This window comes from Arachis ipaensis, chromosome B1 (assembly GCF_059453495.1).
Source record: "Arachis ipaensis isolate K30076 ecotype BB chromosome B1, ASM5945349v1, whole genome shotgun sequence".
NCBI lineage: Eukaryota > Viridiplantae > Streptophyta > Magnoliopsida > Fabales > Fabaceae > Arachis > Arachis ipaensis.
The window spans coordinates 145,226,855-145,248,576 of NC_142436.1; the positions used below are offsets into that span (position 1 = coordinate 145,226,855).

Genomic DNA, 21,722 nt, shown 5'->3' on the forward strand with positions numbered 1-21,722 from the left:
AGAGGCTTTGTTGATGACAAGAGGGAGATCAATGGAGCGTGGTTTCAGTGGGAGTCAAAGTAGACCAAAGTCACAAAGTAAGAAGCAGGTCAAATGCTACAATTGTGGTAAGAGAGGGCACTTCAAGAAAGATTGTTGGAATAAGAAGAGTATAGAGAAGGTTCCAGAAGGATCAAGTTCTCAAGGATGTGTTGCAAGCACCTCTGATGATGGAGAAATCCTGTATGGCGAAGCAACAATTGGTTCTAAAGGCAGCAAGCAGCTCACTGATGTTTGGATTGTTGATTCAGGAGCAACATGGCACATGACTCCTCATCGTGATTGGTTTTGTACATATGAACCTGTCTCGGAAGGATCGGTGTTTATGGGAAACGATCATGCCTTAGAAATTGTTGGAATGGGTACTGTCAAAATAAAAATGTTTGACGGTTCTATTCGTTCACTTCAAGGGGTAAGACACGTGAAAGGCTTGAAGAAGAATTTGATGTCGATTGGGCAATTGGATGAACTTGGATGCAAGACCCATATTGAAGGTGGGATCTTGAAAGTTGTTAAAGGAGCTCTTGTGGTAATAAAAACAGAAAAGATTGCAGCAAATCTATACATGCTTGTGGGAGATATTTTGCAAGAGGCAGAAGCATCAGTTGCTTCATCAAGCCAAGAAGAAATGACGATGATATGGCATTGCAAACTGGGCCACATGTCAGAACGAGGCTTGAAGATTCTTGTAGATCGTAATCTCATTCCCGGGCTCAAATCGGTAAACTTACCATTTTGTAAGCACTGCGTTACAAGCAAACAACATAGATTGACGTTTGGTAGATCAACTGCTCGGAGCAAGCATATATTGGAGTTGATTCATTCTGATGTGTGGGAATCACCGGAGATGTCCCTAGGAGGAGCAAAATATCTTGTATCATTTATTGATGATTACTCTAGGAGGCTATGAGTGTACCCGATCAAGAAAAAGTCAGACGTGTTTGCGATGTTCAAAGAGTTCAAAGAAAAGTTAGAACTTGAATCTGGAAAGAAGATCAAGTGTTTAAGGACAGATAATGGAGGAGAATATGTTGATGGTGATTTTCTAACATTTTGCAAGCAAGCAGGTATTCAACGACAATTCACAGTTGCATATACGCCTCAGCAAAATGGTGTAGCAGAGCGAATGAATAGGATTCTCCTAGAAAGAGCACGAGCTATGTTGCAAACTGCAGGTTTAGCCAAGTCTTTTTGGGCAGAAGCTATTAAAATCGCCTGTTATGTGATAAATCGGTCACCATCAACTGCAATTGGGTTAAAGACACCAATAGAGATGTGGCAAGGTAAGCCACCTAATTATTCTTCTTTACATATATTTGGTTGTCCTGTGTACGTGATGTACAATTCCCAAGAAAGAACAAAGCTAGACCCAAAGTCTAGAAAATGTATATTCTTGGGTTATGCTGACGGTGTTAAGGGGTATCGCCTGTGGGATCCCACTGCCCGCAAGGTAGTTATCAGTAGAGATGTGATATTTGCAGAAGATGAATTGCAAAAAGAACAAGAAAATGACAGCACTATTAAAGAGATAACCACTGTTCAAATAGATGAAAAATACAGAGAAGGTGATCTTTCTGAAGCAGAACCACATCACGAAGAACAAGAAGCAGAGGCTAATGACATAGAAGTTCGTCGATCCACTCGACAAAGAAGAACACCATCATGGCACTCAAATTATGTTTTGACAAACTATGATGCATATTGTCTTTTGACAGAAGATGGAGAGCCAACAACTTTTATGGAGGCTATGCGCAATCCAGACGCTTCTATGTGGATGACAGCAATGCAAGAAGAAATTGAGGCATTACATAGGAACCATACCTGGAAACTTGTTGAACTTCCAGCAGGTCAGAAAGCCATTGGTAACAAATGGGTTTACAAGATCAAACGGGATAATAATAATCAGGTGGAACGATATCGTGCAAGATTGGTTGTCAAGGGATATGCTCAGAAAGAAGGTATTGACTTCAATGAAATATTTTCTCCGGTGGTGAGACTAACTACTATTAGAGTAGTTTTGGCTATGTGTGCTGCATTTGATTTACATCTAGAGCAATTAGATGTAAAGACTGCTTTTCTTCATGGAAAATTTGAAGAAGAGATATATATGCTCCAACCAGAAGGTTTTGAAGAACAAGGAAAAGAAAACTTGGTTTGCAGGTTAACTAAATCTCTGTACGGTCTAAAGCAGGCGCCAAGGTGTTGGTACAAGAGATTTGATTCTTTCATTATTAGCCTTGGATACAACAGACTTAGTTCAGATCATTGTACTTATTACAAGAGGTCTGGTGATAATGATTTCATCATTCTGCTGTTGTATGTGGATGACATGTTGGTGGTAGGTCCCAACAAAGATCAAATCCAAGAATTGAAGGCACAGTTGGCTAGGGAGTTTGATATGAAAGACTTGGGACCAGCAAACAAGATTTTAGGGATGCAAATTCACCGAGATAAAAAGGATAGGAAGATTTGGCTATCGCAAAAGAATTATTTGAAGAAGATCTTGTAACGCTTCAACATGCAAGAATGCAAGCCAATTTCAACCCCACTTCCTATTAATTTTAAATTATCCTCAAGTATGTGCCCTAGTAGTGAAGCAGAGAGGATGGAAATGTCTCGAGTACCGTATGCATCAGCAGTGGGAAGCCTTATGTATGCCATGATCTGTACAAGACCAGATATCGCTCAAACAGTTGCGGTGGTAAGTCGATTCATGGCAGATCCGGGTAAAGAGTATTGGAATGTTGTTAAGAGGATCTTGAGATACATCAAAGGGACCTCGAATGTTGCATTATGTTTTGGAGGATCGGAATTCATTGTCAATGGATATGTCGACTCAGATTTTGCAGGTGATCTTGATAAACGAAAATCTACTACATGATATGTATTTACACTTGCAGGAGGAGCTGTGAGCTGGCTATCTAAATTACAGACTGTTGTAGCTTTATCTACTACAGAAGGTGAATATATGGCAGCTACACAAGCATGCAAGGAAGCTATTTGGATCCAAAGGTTGATAGAAGAACTCGGGCACAAACAACAGAAGATTTCTGTGTATTGTGACAGTCAGAGTGCCTTGCACATTGCAAGGAATCATGCCTTTCATTCAAGAACAAAACACATTGGAGTACAATATCACTTTGTTTGGGAAGTAGTAGAAGAAGGAAGTGTTGATATGCAGAAGATTCACACTAAAGATAACCTAGCAGATGCCATGACAAAACCAATCAACACAGAAAAGTTTGAATGGTGTAGATCCTCATACGGCCTATGGAATACATGAGCAACATAAATTTTGAAAATTTATCAAAAATTAGCTTTAAGTGGGAGATTGTAAAATTAGTAAAGCTAATTTTAGAAATATATAAATAAATAATAACTAAATAAAATGAGAGGTAATAAACAATCTTAGTTTATAACGTTAGAATTTTAGTGGTTGAAAAAGAGAAGAATTATATACCTCTAATTGACGGATGGTTCATATTGAAGAGACTCACCTATAAATTGAGTTTTTCTTTAATTCATTTCAATCAAGTCATCCAGATAGAATAACATAATATTTCTTTGAGTAGTTTTCTCCTATATATAGAGAGAGAAGTGTGTTCTCCTTTTGTCAAGAGAGAGTGTTATTGTAGTCTCCTTGTGATAGAGAGAAGTTGTAATTCTCAAAGAAAGTTATTCAATTGTTTTCATATTTTATACAAATTTCTAATTTTTCATCTCTATATTTTGTTGTGTCATTTGTCTGGTACCTAACAATTTCTACCAAAAATTGCATCTCTCTCATCTTCTCTTCTCGTTTTCTAAATTTTTGCTTTCTCAGTTTTTTAAATTTGGGCATGAAACGTGAACATACAAACACATATGAGAATATAAGAGAAAATTAATAAAGGTTTTGAATTTAAATTCAATTAAAATTCTCGCCCAACACTTTTTTCACATAAGTTTTTTGTATTTGTATTATTTTATTTTATATTTTATAGATTTTTAGTGATGTGCCACATGTCTATCACAGGAAGCTCTACTTGTCAATTATACAAACTGCCACTTGTCAAGCAACTAACATACTACTACTCTCTTATTATATATTAACAAGTGTATTAACCCGTGCCATATATGTGATAAAATTGAAATTATGATTTTAAATTATTTTGTTAAGATTAATTTAAATTATAATAATTTGATTAATAAAAATATAAAATGTTATGTATTATTTATTTTTTCTTAATTTAGTATTAAATATATTAACTCTAAAATAGTTATTAATTGGTTTTAGTAATCTACTTTTTTTAATAAATCAAACATATATACTCAATGTGATCATAAATAACTTAATAATACTTAGACCTACCAACAAATTTTTATATGTTGTTTTACTGTCAAGTAAGAACATATCAAAATTAGTTCAAAATAAATAATAAATTATTAGAGAATTTTAATGCACAAAATTTTTTAATAAACAATAAATAATTTAAATCTACTAAAAAATAACTCAACACTTTTCTTTGATGCCTGCAAAACATATACCTGAAATAATATTATATCAATGTTAGTATACAGTTTTACAATCATCGACCGTATTTACTATACATGACTCATTCTTAAAAGTTATTCTACACACGTGTGCAGTCGGAAGATAAATTATTGGATTTTATTTTATTTTTTTAAATTATTATAATTATGCATTATTCATTAAATGCTAATTGTAATATTGTAATATAATTATTAATAAAGATATTTTTCTAAAATAAATTTAGAAGAGAGAATAGTGCTTTCATTTTGGAAGAAAAATAAATTCACGAGAAATTGATACCTCACTTTTATTAGTTGATAATGTATTAAATATTGATTTTATATAATTATAATAAAAATATTTCTCTAAATTATTATAATCATGCATTATTCATTAAATGTTAATTGTAATATAATTATAATAAATATATTTTTCTAAAATAAATTTAGAAAAAAATAGTGATTTCATTTTAGAGAAAAAAATGAATTCACGAGGAATTAACACCTCACTTTTATTAGTTGGAGAAAAAATTCAATTTTAGTATATTTTGTCATTATTATACATTTTTCTCTAATCATATATCCACTATTTTCTTTTCTTTGTTTCAGCATTTTGAACCTGGGTTTAACTTCTCGTAGTTCTCACTTCTCAGTCATTCTATTAGATGTAGTTGATAACTATTGAAATTCTTCGATTAATATAGGAGAAAAATATATTATTATATGATAGAATTAATATGAGTATATTTTATTATTAAATAAACAAAGTTAATATAAAATAAAATTATACATAAAAAAGCAAAGAAAATAAAATTAAAATAGCAAAAGTGACAAAAATATTTTTATAATTTTGTTTTATCATTTTTATGTATAGAAGATTAGAAAATATTAAATTTTTAACTAAATTAATTTATATTTATTATATTCAATTTAAATAAGTAATAAATTATCTTATTTTAATTTATTCCTTAAATTTATATATCATAAAAATTAAATCAAATAATTAATATACATAATTTTAAATTGTGTGATACTTAAATATCTATTCAAATCAATTAGTTGATATAATTAATTCATCATAATGAATTTTCTTTAATGAGTTAAACAAAATAAAGCAGAAGCATGCTACGTTGATTCTATCATTAAAGGTAAAAATTCGATTTTTATATAATAGAATAGATAGAATAGATAATATAATAGACGGCGAGAAAGAGAAAGATAAACATTTTAGATCTTAAGTTGTTTCATTTGGATGTTGCAATGTGGGTATCACATTATTTTACTTATTCTACCCTATGGACCCTTTTGTAACTTTATTTCAGTATCAATGGAATTTCACTACTTTTAAGTACTAAATTAAAATTCAAAATGAAATAAAAAAAAAGTAAAGAGTATAAAATTATTGATTGAAAAACACTCTAAATAATAAAAAGCCAAATTAACTTTAATATTAAATTCATTAATACGATTTTAATTTTATATAATAGTTAGATAATAGATTAGTAAAAGCAAAGGGAAGAATGGCTTTAATTAGTATTTGATAAAATATTCATTTAAAATAATTAAAAAATATAAAATTATGATATTATTAAAAATAATACATTTTTATGTTAAAAAATTATATTTAAATAAAATATTTATGAAATATAAAATTCAGAGTAACATAGCTTCATGAACATTAATCATTAATCAATTATGAACTAACATAAAATTATAATATAATTTATTTATGAAAAACTAATCAATAATTAATATTAATAAATATAAAAATCATCCAAACACTTTGATTAAAAGTATGAGTGGTTAATTATTATTCATTATTAATAATATTTTGTTCATAATAAAAACTGAAAATATAATTATTCAGATTTAGATTTTAGAAAAATAAATGTATAAATAACAAATGATCTATTTTATCATATATATTATAAATTAATGAATTAAACTAACTGATATAATGAATTATAATTAATTAATTGGTATAAATTATAATAAATTATATGATATTTAAAAAGAAAATAAAATAAATAAAAAATAAAAAAATAAAAGAATAGAAGACTACAATAAAATAAATTGAATGTGAGTTTTTTTTTTTTTACAAATTTTATATCACATCTGCTTCAATAATAATAAATAAAAATACATCAACTTAATATCTAAGAGAAAATGATGAGATAAAATCATAAAATAATTCTAAAATAAAAGCTTAAATTAAACCATAATATCATTGCACAACACAAATTGAAAGTAATTTCATACTACGATATACCACACAAATAGGTAAATGACTTAAGCTTAATTACGGATTTTTTTTATTTATACATACATGATAATACCATGGTCTATAAATGCTTAATGGATAATATATCATATATTGCTCTGAATGATGAGCACGTGAGTTGAAGAGTGTGTGCTGATTTGTGTGCATGATAGTTGCCTTCTTATGACGACGCCTCGTAGGAAGAAAAAGAATTGTTGTAAAAGCTACTCAATGAAAGAGTAATTGGTAAATGAATGATATTTTCTTCTAGCATATATGATCTTTTATAGTGGTAAAATAAAAATGAAAGGAATAAAATTTTGTATTTTTATATTAGAAATAGAATTTGATATTTATCCTAATAAAATTAAATAACTAATTAGTTATATTTAAATAAATAAAATAAATTAAATAAAAATATTTTTAAGAATTAATCAAATCAATTAGTCAATACAAATAATTAGTATAATTAATTTTATTTGATTTATTGAATTCAAAAAATAAATTAAAAAATAATTGATTGAATTAATTAGTTGATATAATTAATTTATTATAATTGATTGGATTTAATGAATTAAAAAAATAAATAGAAAAACATAGGGGACAATAATTTTTTTAACTAAATTAATATGTATTTATTGTATTTAATCAGTATAAGTAACAAACCATCTATGTAATTATGTACCTTATAAATTAATGAATTAAAATAATTGATATAATAAATTATAATTATTTAATTGATATAAATTATAATAAATCGTGTGATATTTAAATACCTAATCAAATCAATTAGTTGATATAATTAATTTACTATAATAAATTGCATTCAATGAGTTATAAAAAATAAATTAAGAAACACGCTAAGAAGTATGCCACGCCCATCATGAAGTGCATAAATTTAATTTTTATACAATAAAAATATACATTCTTATATATGTTATAAAAATATGATTTGATTCCATTAACTTGCTTATTTTTTTTAACTTTCCACCTATATTCAGCATGGAATTTTAATTTTTCTAAAATAAATTTAGAAGAGAGAATAGTACTTTTATTTTGGAGAGAAAATAAATTCATGAAGAATTGACACCTCCCTTTCATTAGTTGATAATGCATTAAATATTAATTTTATATAATTATAATAAATATATTTTCCTAAATTAGTATAATCATACATTATTTATTAAATGTTAATTGTAATATAAATATAATAAAGATATTTTTCTAAAATAAATTTAGAAGAGAGAATAGTGCTTTCATTTTAGAAGAAAAATGAATTTATGAAAAATTGACACCTCACTTCAATTAGTTAGGGAAAAATACAATTTTAGTATATTAAGTAGAAGTATATTATTATTATTATTATTATTATTATTATTATTATTATTAAAAATATTTTTGATTGATAATTGATAAGTAGTTTAATAATGTATTAAATATGAATTTTATATAATTATAATAAAGATATTTTCCTAAATTAGTATAATTATGCATTATTCATTAAATGCATTCATTTTGGAGGAAAAATGAATTCATGAGGAATTTACACCCCACTCTCATTAGTTGAGAAAAAACCAAATTTTAATATATTAAGTAAATTATATAAATAGAAATACTTGCTAAGTATATATAAAAGAGGAGATATATAATTATATATAATATAATTGCTATATATGTAACGGATATAAATTGTTATAATTATAGAGAATTATTATAATTATATTAAATTTAATTATGAATGTAAATAAATAAAAGTGATAATAATTAATATTATTTTTTTCTTTTTAACATTTAATATTACTGTAAATATAAAAAATATTGAGAAAAAAAGTAGATACTGACTTTATTTTATTTTATTTTACGTCATGAATTTCTTTACTAAAATTAATGGAGAAAAAAATATTTATGATTATATCAATCTCAATCACAATAAATAAGATGAATCGGTTGAGCAACTAACAAATTTAACGAGTAAATGTTATTTTCCATTTATGAAAAAAATGAGGTAACATGCATGTGTATATTAATATAGGAAGAATATATACTCACAACTTTAAAATCTTCAAGAATATTTGATTGTATCATCCTTTATTTTTATTAAATATTTATATTAATTCAATTAAATGAGTGTTTTAATAAAAGAAAAGATTATTATTATTATTATTATTATTATTATTATTATTATTATTATTATTATTATTGAATAATAACGATAATTATCGTTATTAATATTAAATTGGTTATTAATATATATATTGAATTATCATTAATATTAAATTAGTTTTATATATATATATTTATTTATTTATTTATTTATTTATTTATTTATTTATTTATTTATTTATTTATTTTGTTGCTTCTACAATCGTGCAATAATATTTCCTTTTATTTGTTAACTAATTTGTTAACTAATTAAACTTGGTTATTTATATTAAATATATTTAATGATTACTAAAAATTAATCATATAATTATCATTATTAGTAACCAATTATTAATAACCAATTTATATTTCTCTAAAATATAATTTTCTATCTTTTTATTATTATTATTATTATTATTATTATTATTATTATTATTATTATTATTATTATTATTATTATTATTATATAGGTCACCATTAAGATAATAACTTGTCACTAATAAAATTTTAGGATAATGAATAAAAAATAAAATTATATCAATATAATTAAAATTAATATAATTAAAATAGTTAAAAATATTTTTGATTGATAATTAGGTTAATAATGCATTAATTATTGATTTTATATAATTATAATAGAGATATTTTTTTAAATTAGTATAATTATGAATTATTCATTAAATGCTAAGTATAATATTATATAATTATAATTAAGATAATTTTCTGAAATAAATTTAAAAGAGATTATCTTAAATTAGTATAATTATGTATCATTCATGAAATATTAATTATAATATAATTATATCAATTAAAGATAATTTTTAAAAATAAATTAAAAAGAAAGAAATAGTGCAATCATTTTGGAGAAAAAATGGATTCACGAGAAAATGACACCTCACCATCATAAGTTGGGGGAAAACCCAGTTTAGTATATTAAGTAGATTTGTATAAATTATAATAAATTATATAACATTTAAAAAAAATAAAATGAATAAGAAGAAAATAAAAATAAATAGAATAGATAAAAGACTACAATAAAATAAATTGAATGTGAGAGTTTTTTTTTTGGTACATTTCATATCACATCCGTTTCAATAATAATAAAAATAAAAATACGTCAACTTGATATCTAAGAAAAAATGATGAGATAAAATCATAATACAGTTATAAAGTAAAAGCTTAAATTAGAACACTATCATTACACAACACATATTGAAAGTAATTTCACACTACAATATACCACAAACATGTAAATGACTTAAATTTAAATATGAAACATTTTTTATTTATGCATACATGATAACATCATGGTCTATAAATAATTCATAGATAACATATCTTATATAGCTCCGAATGATGAGCACGAAAATTAGAGAGTGTGGTAGTTTGTGTCCACGATAGTTGCCTTCTTGCAACGACGCCTTACAGGAAGAAAAAGAATTGTTGTAAAAGTTATCAAATGAAAGAGTAATTGGTAAACGAATGATATTTTCTTCTAGCATACATGGTCTTTATAGTGGTAAAATAAAAATGGAAGGAATTAAATTTTATATTTTTATATTAGGAATAGAATTTGATATTTATCCTAATAAAATTATTATTATTATCAATATAAATGGGTTAACAACTTGTCACTAATAAAATCATTGGATAATGAATAAGAATTAGAAAGATATCAATATAATTAAAATGAATATAATTAAAATGTTTAAAAATATTTTCGATTGATAATTAATTTAATAATGCATTAAATATTGATTTTATATCATTATAATAAAGATATTTTCCTAAATTAGTATAATTATGTATTATTCATTAAAATAATTAAAAATATTTTTTATTAATAATTGATAAGTAGTTTAATAATGCATTAAATATTGATTTTATAATTATAATAAAGATATTTTCCTAAATTAGTATAATTATGCATTATTCATTAAATGCATTCATTTTGGAGGAAAAATGAGTTCATGAGGAAGTGACACCTCACTTTCATTAGTTGGAGAAAACCCAATTTTAGTATATTAAGTAGATAGATAATAAAATAATTAAAAAGATAAAATTGAATAAAAATATATTGAGTGGTTTTACTTTTTTAGAAAATACCATAAAAAAAGAGACAAGTTATTCCCTTAGGCTAGGCTACAGAAAAAATGAGGAAATTACAATCTTGTACTTCTGTGTTGTGTTGTTTTATTTGTTACACTTTTACTTTTTTTTTTTTTTCCTTCTAACTATTAACCAATTTTAATTGATCATTTTATCTCTCTTTGTTATTGTTTTTTTTTTCTTCCTTTTTATTTCTCCAAAACAGATGACTTCCTTCCTTTGACACGATGTAATACTTTATTTGCTATTTATTTTACAGGGATATTATTAATAATTTATTATTAATTTATTATTATATAAGATAAAACTATTTTGTAATTTAGTTTTGTTTTTCTTGTATATATATAGTACTTATTTATTAATCTAATTTTTTTCAATATATTAGAAACATGTTATTTTACTAAATGTATATTATTTTTCAAAATTTTAAATATTAATTATTTTAAATATTAATATATTTTTATTAAGTTATTTAAAAAAGAGATAAAATTAAAAAAGAATGAAAAAAGGTAAAAAAAATTATTTTCAACCATAATAGATCTATTTAATATGCATGACCATTTTCTTTCTTTTATTTTTGTTTGCTTTTTCATATTTAAAATAATTTAGAGAGAGACAAATTTTAATAATAGATTATAAAAATATTTTAAACATGATATATTATGTTATATTTAAGTACTATAATATAAGAAAGAAATTAAATCAGATCAAATATAGTGTAAGTATGATTTCTTTTAGTTTATTTATAACTACAAAAAATAATATTAACATTAACGATAAAAAATTAATAAAAAAATTTGAGAGTCTAATTATTTTTGAATAAAAATAGTGAGATTCACACATGATAAAAATTATATATTTAATGGTAATTAATTTTTTACTTTTGTCATTTTACAATTCTCTTCATTTTAAAAGATCAGTTAATACATTGAATAACTTAAAAAAAAATAAGTGTTTGGTTGGATTTATTTTCAAAGAAAAAATATATTTTTTTTAAATTATAAAGTACATACTTTTATTAAATTTAAACATCTTTAAATACATCTTTTAAAAAAATATTTTTATTAAAAATTAATTATTTTTTTTAAAAACCAACCATACTTTACTTTTGAAACCATTAGAAGTAAAAAGAAAGAGTTTTAATTTTTTTTATCAAAATAATAAAAAATAAAATAATTTAAATTAAATAATTTTGTTTCAACAGTAAGAAAGTGAATTGTAGTAATATATTATTGTCATGTTTGCAATATTAGATTTTAAGTTTTTATAAATTTAAGAATAAATCATCTATCTAAATGAATCTCGTTTAATATTATCCGTTTATTTTTAATTCTTTTGTTATTAATATGTCTTATACAAATCTTTTTGAGTTAGAATGATTTAGTAATAGATATTAGTAAATTGTCTTAGACTATAATAAAAGATAGAGATATAGATAAATTATTTTAACTAAGTACGATTTAGTAGATAATACAATTATATATAGTTCAGTTGAAGCCAATTTATTAAAAGATGAGAATTTATATAAATCGGTTTTAGCCATTTTAATTTACTAAAAGAGAAAAATATATAAACATTAAAAATAATAAATAATTAAAAAATTTGAGAATTAACTAAAATCAAAGCTACTCATGCATTATATCTGTATTGTTTTTCTAAAATGTTATAAAAATTAGAAAGTTAAATAAATTTATATTAGTATTTTTAAAATTAAAAACAATTAGGATTAAAAGCTTTTTTAATAATTACTGAAATAACACACTACTATTATTTCTTATATTTGTATATTTGTTTCTTCTCCTTAAAAAATCAAAACATGTAGGTATTCTTTTGTTCTTTATAAAAAAAAAAAATAGAAGTTGCTAGGTGTATCGTGTTTATTATATTTTATTGATAATCAAATATATAAGTTTTCAATAAAATAACTTTAATAAGTATTTATCTAAACAATAGTATTTACCCATTAATAATAGAATTAAATGATATGATTGTATTAAAATTTAGAATTAATCATTTATAAAACTAATCGCAATGAAATATATTTAAAATAAAAGGATTAATTATCTTTTTTATAAGTGTAATTTTTTTTATGCTTCTATAAGTATAATTTTTATTTGACTATTTATCTATTATTATATAGAGAAAAGGACTATTGTCACACCTCAATTAATAAAATTTTATTTAATCATCTTAAATTATCTTTTTTTCTATTTTATACCTAAATTAATATTACCCAAATTTATTATCGCTAATACTATAAAATTAAATTAATGTTTTTTTAATCATATAATAATAGTCATGTGCATATATAATACATGGCATATAGTATATAGTATATGATAATTAAAAAAAATTTACAGATGAATTATTAAGGTACAACATATATATTCTGAATTTTTATCTAACATTATTTTATTGTGTCTATGCAATTTAAACTAATAGCGAGTAAATTAAAATTATAAAAAATGTTCATGTCAATTTTACAAATTTTATATAAATTTACTTATTTTATTTGATAATTATATAATTCTTTAGAAAAGAATTTTATTCTAGTATTTGAATAAAATAAAAATTATTTTTAAATAAAAAAAGAATTATGTTAACATTGATTTTTAATTAAATTTAGAAATTATTATTATTAATAAAAAAATTATTTGACTCGAATTTTTATGTTTAAAAGAAATTTATTTAATTTTTTATTTGATTCTTTTAACCATTTCATGGCTCAGTCAATTTCAAAAACTTCTATTCATAGCATCCGTCCTAACATAGCTGCTAGATCACTATTCTTTTCTTCTATTTAGTGTTTATTCTAGGAATTTTTTTGACATTCAATACATACTAATGGACAAAAATTTAACTTGTAACTGAACATTTGAAAATTTTCCATACTTATTAATTTACATCTTATGTACATACATTTGTATCGATTTTATCCATTTATCCAATAGGAAACATTTTAAGTGCACCGGAAGTACCGGTGCACCAGTTGTTTTAACAGTTGATCTGAATTATAAAAAATATATATAATATATATTAATTGAAATCAACTGTTAAAACAATTGGTGCACCAGTACTCCCCGGTGCACTTGAAATGTTTCCTATCCAATAATCCAATTCCAAACGTCTCTCTTTTGTTCTCCAAAAAGCACTTCAATTACACTCTTCACTTTTCAACAACCAAAGTACAAGTCGTTTACACGTAAGACCCTCTTTTGACGATGCTTACCCGCAAATCTCACAGGAAGCTTTAGACCTCCGCCCGCCGGGTTCTCCTCCCAGCTCTCTGCTCCGCTGCCCTCACCTCTCTCACTCTCACACCTTCTCTTCTTCTGCCTTTGCTCTTCGTTCTACAGCTTATGCTTATTTTGACGTGAGTTTCACCATTCTACTTCACTTGGTCTTGGGGTTATTTCAATCGTCATGCCAACTTGTTTATTCTCTTCTTTCGCAGATGCTCAGTTGCTTCACCTTTTATTTGATCAAGAATCACATTGATTTTTTGCTATGTTTATGCTATTTGTTAATTCTTACTGCCATTACTAGCTAGCTAGGTTGATCAATTGTTTCCCCTTCTATTTTCGCACTAAATAGTCACACCAATTTCGCTCTTAGACTTTGATACAGTTAATTTATGAGGTGCTGTTGTGATGTTGCCCATTACGTATAGTTATAATTGGTGGCTGCATAATAATTAAAAGTAATGAAAGTTTGATATGTTTTTGGAAGCCTTTCTATGTGAATTGGAGTGAGTTTGAGTGTTTATTTCACCATATTCGTTGAATTTCCGTGTTCTAGTTCAATTTTCTGCATTGGAAGAGGCACTGCTTTTCTACTCAACCTGCACTACAACTTTCGGCCTGTAAGATCGTGGATGTGCCGTTGGCACAAACTGGTGAAGGTATTGCAGAATGTGAGCTTCTCAAATGGCATGTCCAAGAGGTGAGTGAATTCCTATATTGCTCTATTTGTCAATTAATGAGATTGTATTCCCTTCTGCGACTGTTGGTGATTCAGAAACTACAAAGTCACTTGATTCTGATCAAATATTAGTTAATGAGTCCGCATCGGCTACAGCGGCTCTTGGTAATTCAAATAATGTAGAGCTACTAGATTCTGATCTTGAAAAAGGAAAACGTGCTGCGGTGTTATCAACACCTGCTGTAAGGAGTCTTGCAAAGCAACATGGTATAGACATAAATGAAGTATGTGGAACTGGAAAAGATGGAAGGGTATTGAAAGAAGATGTGCTCAATTTTGCTGCTAAGAAGGGAATAATTAGAAATGCATCTGCTGCTTTACATGCTGATAATGTAGAGCAGCCTCAAGGATCAGAAGGATATAGTGTGACACCTGAGTATAAATCACCATCAGAGGACAGGATACTTCCCCTAAGGTAAAAGCATCCATATGAATCTGAACCCCTTTTCTTCTGTGTCTTTCTTACGAGACAATGATACATGTCAACCTGGAAAGAAAACTGTGACGACCTTGAATGTTGCAATAGCTTGGAAGTTAATTATTTTCTTCTCTAATCTCTTTTAGGGGATACCAAAGAGCAATGTAAAATCAATGTCTCTGGCTGCCAAGGTGCCACATTTCCATTATGTGGATGAGATAAACTGCAATGCTCTAGTGGAGCTTAAAACATCTTTTCAGAAAAACAATCCTTATCCAGATGTCAAGCACACTTTTCTGCCAATATTAGTCAAATCACTGTCAATGGCCCTCACCAAGTACCCCTCTTTGAATAGTTGCTTCAAAGAGGATTCAATGGAGGTCATATTCAAAGGTCTGTCTCTTAAACATTACAGGCTGAACTCTCGATATGTCTTGCTAGCCTTCTTTGAAGGTTGAATGTGTTTGAATTTTGGTAGATTCAATGTTTTTCTGGTTATAGTTGGTTGATATGTGATGTCTGTTAATTCAATAGTTTATTTGAGGCATTAGCCGTCAATTTGGATCTGACAAGATGGGTTTACTTGCTATAGGTTCACACAACATTGGAGTTGCTATGGCTACTCCAAATGGTCTAGTTGTACCAAACATAAAGAATGTCCAGTCTCTTTCAATCTTGCAGGTCAGTTTTCAATCTTATGATTGCTTTATGCACACATTGTTATTTCGATGAAAGTGCATGTCATCAGTTAGAGGGGTCTGGAAGATAAATATGATTCATAATTTGAACTGCTTGAACAACATATATTTTAGTTCTTGACTTACCATTTTTCTCTTTAGCTGGACTGGTGGTATTGGACTCAGCTCTGGAATGGAGACTTGGGAGAAAGAAAATAGTTTATGAAAATTTTAACCTAATTCTCTAAAATATATTAATTATGTGCTTAATTTGAAACTTTTAATTAAAAATAAATGATTTCAACATTCTAATGTATATATGAGAAAATTTTATTTTATCTAAAAGAATTGTATTCTCTTTTTGTATTATCACTTTTTAATCTAATAGTAAAAATAAATAGAATAAATAAAAGGTTGAATTGTTTATATATTCGTAATTTTTTTTAAATTCAAAAATATTTGACTATTTTAATATTTTGCATTGTTATTGTGGCAATATAATTCGTCACTGACATATTGTAAAAAAAAAAGTAAGTAAATTATGTAAAGAAAATGTTTTGTGATTTTTTTTAATAATGAAAAAGCGGAACATATAATGATGCTAATACACAATTTAGATTATTTTCGGGGAATCCATCCCTGAAAAGAGAAAACAAAAATAAAAGTATGCATACAACATGCCTCTTTTCTTATTTAATGTGTTGGATACAAATCGACATACATGGAGAAAGAGAACTAACAGCTTCATCATATGATATTATTTATTTACTAGAACTTGCTTTCTCTTCGTCTGTCTTTGGATTGGTGCAATCGCAAGGGTTGAAACCTTTCTGAAGCAACTTCTCAACCTCTTCAAACTGAAGCCCTTTGGTCTCTGGTACCAATAGATAGATGGCAACGAGTCCAATTGTGGAAAACCCAGCAAAGAGGAGGAATGTTCCTGCAGCCCCAAGTGCATGGATGAGTGACAAGAATGTCAAACTCACTATGAGATTAGCACACCAGTTTGAAACTGCTGCTATGCCTCCACAAATTCCCCTGAATCTCAATGGGTAAATCTCTGAGTTCAAAACCCAAGGCACTGATCCCATTCCAGGAGAGTAGGCTAGGATATATAGTCCCAACACTATAACTGCAAGCACTCCAATTTTGCTTGGGCATCCATCAGAAAACCACACGCGCTTTTGCTCACCGCACACCACTCTGACTTCCTTTGTTTCCGCCAGGCATGCTCCTGGAAGATGCTGCATCATGTTCATTGATTATGTTAAGATTAGATTAGACTAATACATAGATATATATAAGTTGAAAGAGATGGAAGTGATGAACTTACATTGCCTCCGGTGCTGGCACAGAAGGCACATTCAGCTTTCAAACATTTCATGCAGTTCCATGAAGAGACATTAGGGGCATCAAGATAAGCCTGGCATGTAGCGTTAGCACCAAAGCTGAGGGTGTCAACGTTGTCAATTGGAGGAGCGGTGGTAGCTGCCTGATAGAAAACTCCGGTTAGAGTGAGGAGGCAAACGATGATTGCAATAAGGGATAGGAGCATGAGCTTTCTCCTTCCATATTTATCGATGCAAAGCATGCTGAGGATAGATCCAACGGCGTTGAGACCAGATGTGACGAGAGAGAGTGCAAGTGCGGTAGATTTTGATGCAATGCCGGCAAACTGAACAATGGTTGGGCTGTAATACATGACGGTGTTGATGCCAACGAATTGTTGAGCGACTTGAGCAGTCACGCCTGCATACAATCCTCTTCGAACAGCAACGTTGCTGAAAGCAGCCTTCATTTTCTCTCCAAGAGTTTGACCGATCAACCCTTCCTCTTGCTTCTCTTGTTCCACAGCTTCTCTCATTGCTTTTATCTCCCCTTCAATCTCGTCTGCTCTGTAAATCTTTTCCAGGATTTTCCTTGATTCATTTTCTTTTCCCTGGTTGTACAACCACCTCGGTGACTCAGGAAGGGTCAGCATTAAAACGAACTGAACCACCGCCGGAAGTCCGGCCACCCCAAGCATCCAACGCCATGTTCCAGGAGTCTGTATATTATGTTAAATAGTTTAGTCAACTATGTTAAATTACCTAATCTTTTTAAGTTATTATCCGAGTAGATATATATACCTTGGTGAATGCGAGGTTGATAAGGTAGGAGAGAAACTGGCCAAAGGTAATGAGGAGACCATTTATACAAACGAGAGCTCCTCTAATGGCAGCTGGAGAGGCTTCTGAGATATAGAGAGGGGAAGTCATGGAAGCTATGCCAACTCCAAAACCAACCAAAATTCTTCCAACGATGAGGACCCAAGGAGCAGGGGCAATAGCCATGACTATTGCGCCAAGAAAGAAAACAATATCAGCCCCCAAGATAGAGGTCTTACGGCCGAGCATGTCGTTCATCCATCCACCAAGTGCAGCACCAATGATGGCTCCCGCTACAGCCATACTTACAATGACTTCCTGCAACCATAATTTCTTATCAACTTCTACAAAGTCTTCGCGAATGTAAAGCAAGGCTCCTGAGATAACACCGGTATCGTAGCCGAAGAGGAGACCTCCAATTCCGGCCGATAGAGCAAGGCGCATGATGTATGGCGAACTGGTTGCTCTTTTCCAGAATTCCGTGAACTCTTGCTTACTCGCTGCCTCCGGCCCTCCTTCCATTCTTACTGATCACCTTATTAATTTAATGTCAACCCTATTGATGATTTCTAGCTTTCCTCTACCACTTGCACCCCCTCCACGCTGAAAATATTATTATTTCATCCATCATTGTTTATTTATGCATGCAATTAATCTCATGCGTTTCATAACATCATGCAGACTTTCAATTATTAAGTAAAATTTGATCTCAACGATAATTAATCAATAATATCTATTCTTTCTTATTCCGATCTTAACACCTTCTCAAAAAGGTAATTATTATTGTTCCTAATTAACTATGTAGAGTTGTGATCAGCAACACAAAAACAATTAGGAATATATTCTATCATATCATTATTATTTATTTATATATAAAGAAGTACAATCCAAAAAAGAATTGAGATAAATTAAACAGATAAGATATGTTACGTACTTGTACGACAGAAAAAACAGAGAGAAAATGAACTATCTTTAGAAAACGATGACACTTTGATGTTAAACTTTCGCAGAAGGTCTCTCAGACCAGTTGTGTGGTATTACGCTCCTTTTTTCCTCGAAGGTTCGAAGTTATTGTCGTTGGTTTAAATTCTGTCTTTTCTCTCCTTTATATATAAATCTTCTCCGTTAGTGGCAGCTAATATATTCATATCTTTAACAAACAAGAAGGCACCAAAATCTGTCTATAGTAAATAATAAGCAAACATTGTCATATTATATTCAACCGTCTTAACCGTATATTAGTTTTTTTAATCCTATCTAATTTCTTGTTTTTTTTTCGTAAAAATTGATCTGTTTTTTCATGTATCTTATCTATAACTAAAGCTAAGTTCTCTAACAAAATAGTAAAATACACGAATTAGAGAGATACAACAAAAGTTTAATATCAGAGTGTTGTGGTTTCCATAACAAAGCTTATTTTCTCTGCTTTTTTTAGTACTAAGTATATAACATGCTTCGTCTGATTAGTTTGTCTTAATTCTTTTTTGGATTGTATTTTTTCTTTATATATAAATAAATAATGATGTTATGATAGGATATATTTTTAAGTATTTCTAAGTTCATGATCGCAACTTTATTATATTCAATCATGTCTTAACCGTATATTAGTTTTCTTATTCTTATCCAATTCTGATTTTGTTTTGTTTTGTTTTTTTTTTTTTTTTGTTAAAATTGATCTGTTTTTTCACGTATCTTATTTATTTATAATCTAAATAAAGCTAAGTTCTCTAACAAAATAATAAACTAAAATAAAAAACAAGAATAAAATAGCTGCTTTTTTTTTTATTTTAACCAATATATAAAAGTCAAACCCTTCAAGTTATGTAATTTTATTATTACTTTATTTGAAAAGACAAATAAAGTCGCACTGGTGATACGCTTCTAAGGAGACCAATATTACTTTAATAATTTGAAAATTTTCAACATTTTAATATATTCAAAATGTATTCTCCATTCTATAACCAAGAACAAAAGTTAATTAATCAATTCGAAACATGTTTCGAAGTGAATATTTATTTGTTGAGGTGTTCAAAAAAAAATAGTTTGTACTAAATTATAATTTAGCCTCTAATATTTTTTAATATAAATTATTAGTTTTTAATAAAAGAAATTGATAGAGGATAACAATATATGTATATCAGAAATTGTCGATATGATGATGTGTTTTAAAGAGGTTATGCTCCAAGTAACCATGATGTTATAAGGAGAGAACATGGAAGAGAAGAGAAGGGTAAAATGCTATTCCAATTAGCATCATAGTAAATATATCACTCCCTTATGTTTTTATCTTTTACCTTCATTTGTTACATGTCAATATTTTCTACATCCTCATTTTTATGTATATATGTAACAAACAAAAATATGTATAGATGTATACCGAAAGTCACCACAAAAGTCCCATATATAGATGTATGTACCAATAATTTCTTATATAGTCATAGTTTTTTGAGGTCATATTATATATTCTCACCACAAAACTGATTTGAGAGACCTTCTGTGATTCATTCCACCGACGACAAACCATTGCAGGTCATCAAACACATCGTTTCACTAAATTGAGTTATATTGGATTAAACCCGATAGTAAATGATGCACCAATTTAATATATTTTTCCTTAAAAAATTACCGGCAGATTTATCGTCGAAAAACAAAATCTACCAATAATTAAAAAATCTTACGAATTCGACGTGGTTACCGTCGACAAATCCGACGGTACTCAACATTTTTCTTGTAGTATTTTTTGCCTTTTGCGCTTGTTTCACAAATCTATATAATTTTTTGTTTTCTTAATCAATGCGCAAAGGAGCGTATGTATGATTGGTTATATAATTAAGTTTAATTAATCATATAAATAAATGCTAATATATTTTCCTATTAATTATTTTAATGATTCCAAAATTCTAAAAACTTATTTTGACGTAAATATTTTTTCAAACAGACAAAATGTTAAAATTTATAATTATTATTGAAAAGAAATATATATTTTAAAATATTATTAATATAAATATGCAAATTTACTTTTAAATATGAAAAAATATCCAATTAATTTTTTTCATCTTTACCATATTTGAGTCGGTGCAAAATTCAGTTGATTTATTTATTGCTAAATACTCGTTTATCATTACTGTAATTAGAATTGTAAAATATAATTAATTAAAATTGTTTTTCCTCGCTTCTTTTATTAATAGTTATGAATGGTAGATAAAAAAAAGAAAGAAATTCTGGTTAGAGCATCTTTATCACTTCAATTTTTTTAGTGTATTAAATTACTAATTATTAATTATTTATATCTATGCATGATCTTTGTTGAAACATGCACATATTTTGTATTTTAATTATATTAAGCACAAACAATTTAACCATAATGGCCCATTATTTGAATTAATCATCTAATAACTCAATTTCCTAACTAAATTATTGAACATATTATTATATAA

At 27.2% G+C, this 21,722-nt stretch overlaps 1 protein-coding gene and 1 pseudogene across 2 annotated transcripts; one reads left to right on the top strand and one right to left on the bottom strand.

The window, feature by feature from the left end:
• Nucleotides 1-14,226: 14,226 nt before the first annotated feature.
• Nucleotides 14,227-20,941, top strand: LOC110263569 (lipoamide acyltransferase component of branched-chain alpha-keto acid dehydrogenase complex, mitochondrial-like). Of its 2 annotated transcripts, none has more exons than XM_088502067.1 (6): nucleotides 14,227-14,435; nucleotides 14,861-15,004; nucleotides 15,140-15,458; nucleotides 15,608-15,854; nucleotides 16,054-16,142; nucleotides 16,301-20,941. In XM_088502067.1, exons 4-6 carry the CDS (start codon nucleotides 15,635-15,637, stop codon nucleotides 16,355-16,357), a joined length of 366 nt encoding a protein of 121 aa, XP_088358193.1. In that variant the 5' UTR covers nucleotides 14,227-14,435; nucleotides 14,861-15,004; nucleotides 15,140-15,458; nucleotides 15,608-15,634; the 3' UTR covers nucleotides 16,358-20,941. The 2 variants fall into 2 exon arrangements, with proteins under 2 accessions (XP_088358193.1, XP_088358194.1); XM_088502068.1 differs by having other exon boundaries at nucleotides 14,238-14,435; nucleotides 15,167-15,458.
• Nucleotides 16,900-18,807, bottom strand: LOC107614343 (inositol transporter 4 pseudogene; annotated as a pseudogene).
• Nucleotides 20,942-21,722: the final 781 nt, after the last annotated feature.

Excerpts from the sequence above, each read along its gene's own strand:
- LOC110263569 (XM_088502067.1), top strand. The coding sequence starts at position 15,635 with ATGTCTCTGGCTGCCAAGGTGCCACATTTCCATTATGTGGATGAGATA. Across the intron at positions 15,855-16,053 it reads AATGGAGGTCATATTCAAAG|GTTCACACAACATTGGAGTT; the intron begins GTCTGTCTCTTA and ends TACTTGCTATAG. Across the intron at positions 16,143-16,300 it reads AGTCTCTTTCAATCTTGCAG|CTGGACTGGTGGTATTGGAC; the intron begins GTCAGTTTTCAA and ends TTTTCTCTTTAG.